This window comes from Prenolepis imparis, unplaced genomic scaffold (genome assembly GCF_030444845.1).
Source record: "Prenolepis imparis isolate NDT839.2.m4 unplaced genomic scaffold, iyPreImpa1.0 SCAF_2, whole genome shotgun sequence".
Taxonomy (NCBI): Eukaryota; Metazoa; Arthropoda; class Insecta; order Hymenoptera; family Formicidae; genus Prenolepis; species Prenolepis imparis.
Genome location: NW_028141160.1, coordinates 4,567,594 through 4,578,180, shown reverse-complemented (window position 1 = coordinate 4,578,180; position 10,587 = coordinate 4,567,594). Strand labels below are relative to the sequence as shown.

The 10,587-nt window shown below is 40.8% G+C and overlaps 1 protein-coding gene across 1 annotated transcript; it reads left to right on the top strand.

Moving 5' to 3' along the window:
- The first annotated feature begins 6,728 nt into the window (after nucleotides 1-6,728).
- LOC145932854 (uncharacterized) lies at nucleotides 6,729-7,848 on the top strand. The gene is made up of 2 exons (XM_083032082.1): nucleotides 6,729-7,336; nucleotides 7,446-7,848. Exons 1-2 carry the CDS (start codon nucleotides 6,729-6,731, stop codon nucleotides 7,846-7,848), a joined length of 1,011 nt encoding a protein of 336 aa, XP_082888208.1.
- The last annotated feature ends 2,739 nt before the right edge of the window (nucleotides 7,849-10,587 follow it).

Below are 10,587 nucleotides of genomic sequence, written 5' to 3'. Positions count from 1 at the left end.
CCATTATTAAAAAGAAATGTTTTTATTTTCATATATGACGGTAGATTGGTATGCCTATCATATAACTTGAAGAACGAAATAATCAAGCTGGAGTTAATTTTTGATGAAAATACACTCAAACAAGCTCAAAGATGAAGTTAAATTCATTAGGTTGATCCCAAATCAATTAGAATAGATCATAATTAATCGCTTACTGACCATTTGATTTTGTTTAATTTTTTATATTATTTAAATTTAAGTAATGATCGAAGAAAGCGCGCGCGTTAGCGCGCGCTGCGTGCTAGTCCCTATCAAAAAAGGCATGTTAAGTCGATTCTCGAATGTATCGAAGTCATCTCGAAAGTCTCATTGTTGCCTCTTTTCCGCAATGCTGATTGGCTCTCTGTCGATTTGCGTTGTGTGTTATATTCGTAGCATCGAAAGGCTGTCATCGCGAGAATTAGCAGCTAGCAGTTTGACAGTTAGTCCAAAATAAAAAATTAAATAAAATAATAATGTTTTAAATAATATGTTATAATACTTTAAACTTGATTAATATTTTCGCGGAAAAGAAGCAACAATACTTACGAGAATCGACTTAATATGTCTTTTTTAGAAAATAACTAGAACAACACAAGCGCGAACTACGCCATTCCTCGATTTTATATAAAAAAATCAGATGATTAAAGCATTACATTGCTAATTAAATTTTAAAATAAAAATATATTATAAAAATTAAAATAATAATTTTATAAATAATATGTTACAATGCTTTATCTGCGATTAATATTTTTTGACAGAAATCAGCTGATAGCTGTCATAAATATTAATCGAGTTTAAGGAATTATAACATACATTATTTAAAACATATTATTATTTTAAATGTTATAACATGTATTCTTATTTTAAAAATTAATTAGCAAATTAACGTTTTAATCAGCTGATTTCTGTAACAAAAATATTTATCAAGGATAAGGTATTACAACATATTATTCACAACATATTGCTATTTTATAGTTTGCTGAATTTTCCCGATAAACGTTTAAACTTGAAAAGATTAAGGCCTCTATAAAACGTAGAATTTTCTGTTCTAGGCTTTATAGAGGCCTTAATCTTTTCAAGTTTATTAAGGCCTGTGTAAAACGTAGAACATTTTCTTTGGGCGCGTTTTAAAGGTCTCTTCAAGATCTACAAAATAAGACCTCAGAAAATGTTGGATGACTTACCCAGGCCTTAATTTTCGTAAAAAAACGTTTAAGCTTTCAATTCAAAAATTAAGGCCTGTGTAAGTCGTAGAACATTTTCTGAGAATTTATTTTGTAGGTCTTAAAGAGATCTTTAAAAATCGCTAAAAGATAATGTTCTACGACTTTCACAGGCCTTAATTTTCGCAAAAAACGTTTAAACTTTGAATTCAATAATTAAGGCCTGTGTAAGACGTAGAACATTTTCTAAAGGCTCATTTTGTAGGTCTTGAAAAAATCTTTAAAACGCGCCCAAAAAAAATGTTTTACGTTTTACACAGGCTTTAATTTTCGCGAAAACCGTTTAGACTTTGATTTCAAAAATTAAGGCTTTGATAAGACCTTTAAAACGTGCTCAAAGAAAATGTTGTATGACTGACACAAACCTTAATTTTTTAATTCAAAGTTTAAACGTTATTTGCGAAAATTAAAGCCTGTGTAAGTCGTAGAACATTTTATTTGGACGTGTTATAAAAGTCTCTTAAAAGCCTTAATTTTTTAAATCAAATTCTAAAAGAAAATTCTCTCTGTAAAATATTATTATTTTATTATTTAGTAACATATTTTTATTTTAAAATTTAATTAGCAAATTAACGCTTTAATCAGATTTCTGTCAAAAAATATTAATCAAGTTTAAACAAATGTTATATAAAAATATCATTTTTATAATATCATTCTTTTTTCAATAAAATCAAGGAATGGCGCGCGCTTGATAGATCAAAAAGTTTGTACGCTGGTATGCCGATGGTATCATCATAATGTGCAGACAATGTACTGTTGAAATATATACAAGATTAATTTTTGGCTCGTTTTAAAATATTGGAAATTAAAATTTTTTAACCGCCACATACAGCGCGGATACATTTTACGTATTATAGATCAAAAAGTTTTTAGGCTGGTATGCTGATGGTACCATCATATTGTGCAGATAATGTACTGTTGAAATAAGAATAACTTTTGGCTCGTTTTAAAATAATGAAAATAAGAATTTTTGAACCGCAAACCCCATACGGCGCGGATTCATTTTACGTATATTAGATAAAATTTTTTAGGCTGGTATGCTGATGGTACCATCATATTGTGCAGATAATGTATTGTTGAAATATATAAAAGAATAATTTTTGGCTCGTTTTAAAATATTGAAAATTAAAATTTTTAACCGCGGACCACATACGGCGCGGTTTCATTTTACGTATATTAGATCAAAAAGTTTGTAGGCTGGTATGCTGATGGTACCATCATATTGTGCAGATAATGTACTGTTAAAATATATAAAATAATAATTTTTGGCTCTTTTTAAAATATTGAAAATTAAAATTTCTAATCCGATGATCTCATACGGCGCACAATTATATTACGTATATTATACCAAAAAGTTTGTAGGCCGGTATGCTGATGGTACCATCATATTGTGCAGATAATGTACTGTTGAAATATATAAAAGAATCATTTTTGGCTCGTCTTAAAATATTGAAAATTAGAATTTTTAAACCGCGGACCTCATACGGCGCACAATTATCAGCTGATTTCTGTCAAAAAATATTATCGAGTTTAATGTACTATAACATTTTATTTAAAACATTTTATAATTTCTATTACATACTATTATTTTAAAATTTAATTAACAAATTAACGCTTTAATCCTCCCGATGGGTTCCCACCTTGACGAAGTCCCTCGACTGATGGGGGGGGGTCCGAGGTGGAAGGATATCACCCGCTCAGGGGTGTGACCGACCGCAGCCTCGGGCCCCCCTCGCTCGTCCAGTCGTAGGGACGGGTGGAGGGGCTTGAGGGGGCACGCGGGGGCCGCTCGCTCAGGAGATAGCAACCGTGTGCACCGGACAAAGAGGAACCCCCCAAGCAAAGGTGTGTGCAACCGTGCCGAGGGCTGCGTGGCGTAAGGGGAGTTACGTTGCTAACGGTGCCTCTCGGATACCGGGCGACCTCCGAGAGTATCGAGCCAAGCCCTGGGCATCGCGGCTCTGCCCGGGTGAAACCGCGCGACCGCACTACTCGTGGGAACAAAATGGACATTGAGAAAAATAAAACACACTTTTCGGAAGTCCTACAGGGCGTGGCCACCTTAGGTGACGAACGACCTGAAGGAGAATGCCCGGGCAGTTCGGGGGCGGAGCCAACTAAGGCCCAGCCACCAAACGTTCGGGTTCGGTATAGCGGAGCGGCAAGGCGACGCTATAAAAAACAAAAGCAGATGGTGGCGAAGGGGAAAGCTGCAAGTAGGCTGCGGCCTACTCCAGAACCGACACCTGCTTTAACAGTTACTCCAAGGACGGGGGAGCGAGCTACTACTAGGGCGGTTAAACGACTCAGGTCAGAGCATAGCACACCCAGTCCTTCCAGTAACACTCAGTTGGGCAAAAGGCCGAAAGTCGTAACTGACCAAAGGACTTTTGCCCAACTGACTTCTGGTCTCATCAGGGTTGCCTTGGTTTCCATGGCATACCCGGATAGAAGACTAGAAAAAGACGAGGCATCGCTTCTGAAAGAAATGGTGAGAAAGCGTATCCTTTGCCTAGCAAAGGGTACCAAAGCGCCTACTTTCAGAGGCACCTCGGATAGGGGACGGGGCAGTTGTCTTCAACTGCACCGACAAAGAGACTGAAGGGTGGCTTAGAAGCCTAACCTCAGAAGTCAAGTTAAATGGGATCGAACTGCGTGCACTGCGAGTCGATGAGCTCCCTAGGAGACATCGAATCGTAGTGCACGTAGAGGATCCCACGATACCTGTCAAGGAAGCGCTGGAGCTACTTGACAGGCAAAACGAAGGCATCCAGTCATCGGACTGGGTGATCGCGAAGGGGAGCGAGAGTAGGGACGCCACGAGCACCCACTTCGCTGCCCTTGTGGGGGATGGGGCGTTGAGGGCGTTAAGAGCTCTCAATTTTAAACCCTACTGCGGACTCGGGCAGGCGACGGTTAGGTTGCCTGCTGGAGACAGCGGTAAGGAAAGCGCAAAGGAGAAAGCACCGGGCCCGTCAGAATAAATATGGCGGACCGTGTACACTTTACGCAGATTAACTTGCATCACAGCAAAAGCGCCTCGGCTGTACTAGCCAGGTGCAGCTGTGATGCACACAAGTAGATATATATTCTTAATACAGGAACCATGGAATATCAGAGGACTTGGTAGCTGACTTAGTAGGAAAATTATTCTGGGCGGGTAACACGAACCGACTGAGAGCCTGCATCATGGTGAAAGGACTAGACGCCTGTCTACTGCCACAATTCAGCGATGGTGACCTAGTCGCCATCAGACTGAAGATAAAGCTGACTAGTGGGGGAGTCAGGGATCTGATAATAGGGTCAGTATACATGCCCTATGATTTGGATAACTTACCCCTTCATGAAAATGTAATCAAACTCACGACCTATGCGAAGCAGAAGGGGCTGGAGATACTCCTGGGCTGTGATGCCAACTCACACCACCTGGTGTGGGGAAGCACTGATATAAATCCCAGGGGAGAAAGCCTATTCAACTTTGTGGTAGGTACAGAGTTACACATTCTCAACAGAGGAACAGAACCTACCTTCCTGGACTAGAAGACAGGAAGTGATAGACATAACCATATCCTCTGGTGGAGTACTGAATCTGGTGAGAGGATGGAGGGTCTCTGATGAGCCCTCAGGATCAGACCACAGACAGATCCGCTTCACCATGGAGCGAACACAAAGCCAAGGGATATGGAAGAGAAATCCCAAGAAAACGAATTGGAGGGGGTTCGAGGAAGATCTTAAGAGTCGACTCAAGGATACTCCCACCAAATTCCACACCAAAGAAAATTTGGAAATGGCGGCGGACTATCTGAATGATGCCATCAAATACTCTTATGAGATGAACTGCCCATTAGAGATGAAAGATCCCACAGCCAGAACACCATGGTGGAACAAGGAGCTAGCTAAGCTCAGGGCTGAGGGGAGAAGACTCTTTAACAGGGCTAGAAATGTAAATACACCGAGATCCTAGGAGGAGTACAGGAAATCCCAAAGAATCTACAAAAGAGCGATAGTAAAAGCTAAAAGGAAAGGATGGAGAAGTTTTTGCTCAAGTATCGAGAGTTCTGAAGCATCTAGACTGAGCAAAATACTCTGTAAAGAAAACCAATCACAATGGGGCTGCCTTAAGCGTCCCAGTGGAGAGTATACAGAAACTGCGGAGGAAACCCTACAGCATCTTATGGAAATTCATTTCCCGGGCTTTCGGGGAGACTCCACAGTCAATGACAAGAAGAGACCCATGACCGTTCATAAACCGAGAGCATGGGGACTGGCAGCCAAAGTGGTATACCCGCAAGCAGTGGAATGGGCTGTCGGCTCCTTTGAGCCTTTAAAGGCTCCAGGACCTGACGGCATATACCCAATCCTACTGCAGAAAGGGCTCAGCAACCTGCTAGGCCCACTGACGAAAATCTATAGGGCAAGCATTGCCCTTAGACACGTCCCTCAAAAGTGGAGAGAGACTAAAGTGGTCTTTATACCAAAACCTGGCAAGAATGGTCATGTCAGAGCCAAAGATTATAGGCCAATAAGCCTTATGTCCTTCATACTGAAGACCTTAGAGAGGCTGGTGGACAGATTCCTCAAGTCCAACTCTCTAATACACCATCCTCTAGCTAGCGCCCAATATGCTTACAGGGAGGGCAGGTCTACCGAGACTGCCCTACACCACCTGACAGGCAAAATTGAAGGGCAGCTAGAGGCAAAAGACTATGCTATCGGAATTTTCCTGGACATTGAGGGAGCTTTTGATAGCACCTCACATGCAGTTATCAGGGAAGCACTGATCAGACATGGAGTTCAAGAACCGCTGGTGGACTGGATAGAAGATATGCTAGCGGACAGATGTCTGTCGGTTGAGTGCCAAGACATCTCCGTCAGAGGAAAACCAACAAGAGGTTGCCCACAGGGAGGAGTCCTATCTCCGCTGCTGTGGTGCCTGGTGATAGACGACCTACTAAAGGAATTCAGAGGAAAGGTTTCTCGACCTTTGGTTATGCTGATGACGTGGCCATCGTGGTAGGAGGATCATTTCTAATTACATTAAGGGACCAAGCAAAGGATACCTTAAGAATTGTGCAAAACTGGTGTGAGAACAGAGGTCTATCGGTAAATCCGAGCAAGACAAACATGGTCTTCACCAGAAAATATAAACCGGAACCTATAGAGCCGTTAAAACTCTGGGAGAAGGAAATACCTTTTACAGACTCAGTAAAATACCTGGGGTTAATACTAAATCCCAAGCTTAGCTGGGAAAAACACTTAACAGAACGAAGGAAAAAATTCTACGCATCCATGTGGATGTGCAGAAGAGCAATGAGCAAGTCGTGGGGCATCAGTGCTAGTGCAGCAATGTGACTGTATGGGGCGGTCCTGCTGCCGCGACTGCTGTATGCATCAGTTGTCTGGTGGACGAGAACAAGCAAGAGGGAGGCAGAGAAACTACTGAGAAGCCTGCAAGGTAGCTACCTAAGGGCTGCAGTAGGGGCCATGAGAACCACACCCACAGAGGCGCTTGAAATAGCCCTCAATGTTATGCCACTAGACCTGGCCGTGGTCAAAACAGCCAACACCACGGCATACCGCCTAAAATGTCAGGGTGAATGGAGAGACACTGGACTAGGACACACTAGGCTGGGTCTACTCCGAAAGAAACCTGTCGAGGGCAAACAAGACAGAATAACAAGGAAATACCAGCTGGTAAAACATTTTAAAGTATGGATACCAGAAAGAAACGAATGGCTGAATCCGGGGGGAATCATGAACACAAATGTGGACCGGTGGTTCACGGACGGATCAGGCATAAACAACTGCTTCGGAGCGGGAGTATATGGATCTAGGGAAAACTATAGGGAAAGCATTCCTATGGGAGGCGACTGTACGGTCTTTATGGTCGAGATGCTTGCCATCCTCAGGTGCATCGAACACATCCTAGCTAAAGGAACAAAACGCAGAAAAATATATATCTGCTCGGATAGCCGGGCAGCTCTTTTGGCGTTGGCAAAGACAACCACTGAATCACACTTGGTTTGGGACTGCGTGCTAGCGCTGGAGGAGCTGAGCGGATCAAATAAGGTAACTCTAGTCTGGGCACCAAGGTATACCAAAGAACGAAATAGCAGACTCTCTGGCTAGGGAAGGGGCCAGTAAGGCACCAACTAGTCGGGAGGTAGGATTACCTTTCGCGGTGGGCAAAAACTCCATCAGGGAAAGCATAAGCAAACAGCATAAGGCCAGGTGGGAGAAGTTGGAAACCTGCCGCCAGGCCAAGTTCCTGATGAAGGACATCAGTGGTGTCAGGACCAAAGAATTACTTGCACTGAATAGGCAGAGACTGAGGGTGGGGATAGGACTACTTACAGGACACTCCCCAATACTTAAAGCTCACCTATTCAACATCAGACTTGCAGATAGGAAGGAGTGTCGACTATGTGGGGAGGAGAAAGAGGACAGCATACATATACTGTGCCAATGCCCGGCTCTTGCTCGCAAGAGATTTACGACCTGGGGGCAAGGTTTTCTTAAATCCCAAGACTTAAGCGAAACAAGGGTGACGGAACTCATAAGCCTAGTGGAAAATTCTGGGCTGAGATCCCAACACCCAGTTTGAAAAAGAGTGAGGAGACACAATGGAACTCTTTTTGTTCTGAATGCCGTCGGGGGCCGTAATTATGTCGTATTTGTTGGCAACAAAAGTATGGATTCTTAGTGATAGACAAGGACAGCTTGCTTACAAACGGGCGATACAGAAAAGGATTTAACGAGTTTGCGATACCGCAAAACGATTAGTCGCTGCCGATATTCTGTCGAGAAGAGTGAAACGCGAGCACTCTGCAGACATGGCTGATAGCGATAACATTCGCGAGCGTGAAAAGATTGCAAAGGAAATTGTGAAAACGAGCGAATCGATCCGTAAGAAACATCGTGCTTTAAAGACTGGTAAGATCGATGACGATATCGCAGTCAAGACTCACTTTAAACCTATTATCGAACCACTACAAAAGATTGTCGACAACGCGAGCTTGATCGCAGTGAAATACGAACCTGAGAGTAAAGCTGACGTGAAAATTAAAACGTTACCCGCTGTTAAGCTGTACGAGGAGGAGGAGGAAGATGCGACACCGAAAAAGAGAAAACGACCAAACACAAATCGCTCATCGACACCACGTACATCGGACGGATTTTTACTGGATGAACCACCGATAAGCTCTACACCGTCCACCTCTACACAGTCCGCGACAACGAGAATTCTACCATTTACAATACCCGAATCACTCGCAAACGAAAATGTTTTCGAAACCACAAGCAATTCACTTGAAACATCCGTTCGAAACACGTTACAAACGTCGGAAGATCAAGAAATGTTGCGAGAGCACTTCGGACCACTGGTGTCACGTCCGGTCACATAAAATTTTTACTTTCACATGAAATAAATTCTAAGTCCTCTAAGCGCTGTTTGAAAAGCGCGCCAGTGCCGGCCATGATGCCTAACTCAGCCTAGTGACTAAGAGAGGCGCTGCGTAACGTCTAGGAACTTCCCACTACGGGGAAACGCCCCCGCCACACCGAGCGTCTCCCACTCTCGGGCCGCCGCAGCGCCGAGTCTCCGAAAACGAAGGACCTCAGAGCGGTCCCAAAACCCGGCAGATCACATCGCGACTCCGACTAGAGCAGTCATACCTTGAACGCTCTCCTAATTCTAAATCTAATTCAATTCTAACATTCTAACTCTAAAATTAATAATATCAAAATTAAGATAAGGCTCGTGTATAATTAAAATCAAACAATCAATAATAGGCCAACTTGCGAGCCGAATAATCAAGATGTTAAACAGATTCTTTATTAAGGAATAAATTAAGTTATTAAAAAAACATGTAAACGTTTCGACAGTACAACTGTCTTTTTCAATACAAAAACTTAAGACATATTATTACCTTGAAAATGACAAATTAAAATTTGTTTATAAAGAGACTATATCTAACTGCTAGATTAATTAACAAATTACTATAAATGTTGAATATATCGCAACGTGACACGTACATGGTTATATTAGGTAACAAATATTCAACTGAAACCGGACGCTGATAGATCTAATTTTATCGCTGGTAAACGCACGTACGTGGAAAGAATTTCTGATCTAATAGCCTCCGAACTTAAAAAATCCAATGTAAAAGTGGGATACAGAATTTTAAAAAAATTAAACGGAATCATTAAGACGCAGAAAGACAAGGATGAAATTCAGAATAATGCTGGCGTTATTTATAAAATAAGTTGCAATAATTGTGATGCAACTTACATAGGACAGACAAAACGACAATTACACACAAGATTAAATGAACATAAGAATAACATAAAATTGGATTCTGCGAGACATTCGGTTGTCTCGGAACACATTGTGAATTTAACACATACATTCGATTGGGGCAATACCAAAATTCTAGACCATGAAAGAAATTATCATAAAAGATTAATTTCAGAAATGGTATACATTAAAGAGCAAAAGAACAGTATTAATTTAAAAAAAGACACCGAACTTCTTGACAGTTCTTATTTTGATGTTTTATCTAAATTGTCTGAGTCTTCATAACATAGAAATATATATAATAACCTTGTAATAACTAAATAAATATTAGTTGGCGTTGTCCCTTAGACTTATCATCATGCTCTATAACAGTTACGTTACACAAGAACAATTATAATGAGGATAATAATCGCGAGTTTCTCTTGACTTGACACTCTTATAAGTACTGTCGCTTTATTTTAAAATTAAAAAAAGATATGTCTGTAAATTGTTTTCTAGAGTTACATGTCACATTATTTCTACAGCACATGTTTAACACACTGACGAGTATCGGATCATAAAATTAGACGTTGTTCAAAATGTGACATCGAGAAAAACCTGATTGTCGGTTTTATGCGTTTACCAGCGATAAAATTAGATCTATCAGCGTCCGGTTTCAGTTGAATATTTGTTACCTAATATAACCATGTACGTGTCACGTTGCGATATATTCAACATTTATAGTAATTTGTTAATTAATCTAGCAGTTAGATATAGTCTCTTTATAAACAAATTTTAATTTGTCATTTTCAAGGTAATAATATGTCTTAAGTTTTTGTATTGAAAAAGACAGTTGTACTGTCGAAACGTTTACATGTTTTTTTAATAACTTAATTTATTCCTTAATAAAGAATCTGTTTAACATCTTGATTATTCGGCTCGCAAGTTGGCCTATTATTGATTGTTTGATTCTAACTCTAATATTATAAGTCCTAACTCTAGTATTAAAACTTTAACTTTAGTTAACTTTGTATCGTGTAGTGTTAATTTAGAATAAAAGTGTGTGTT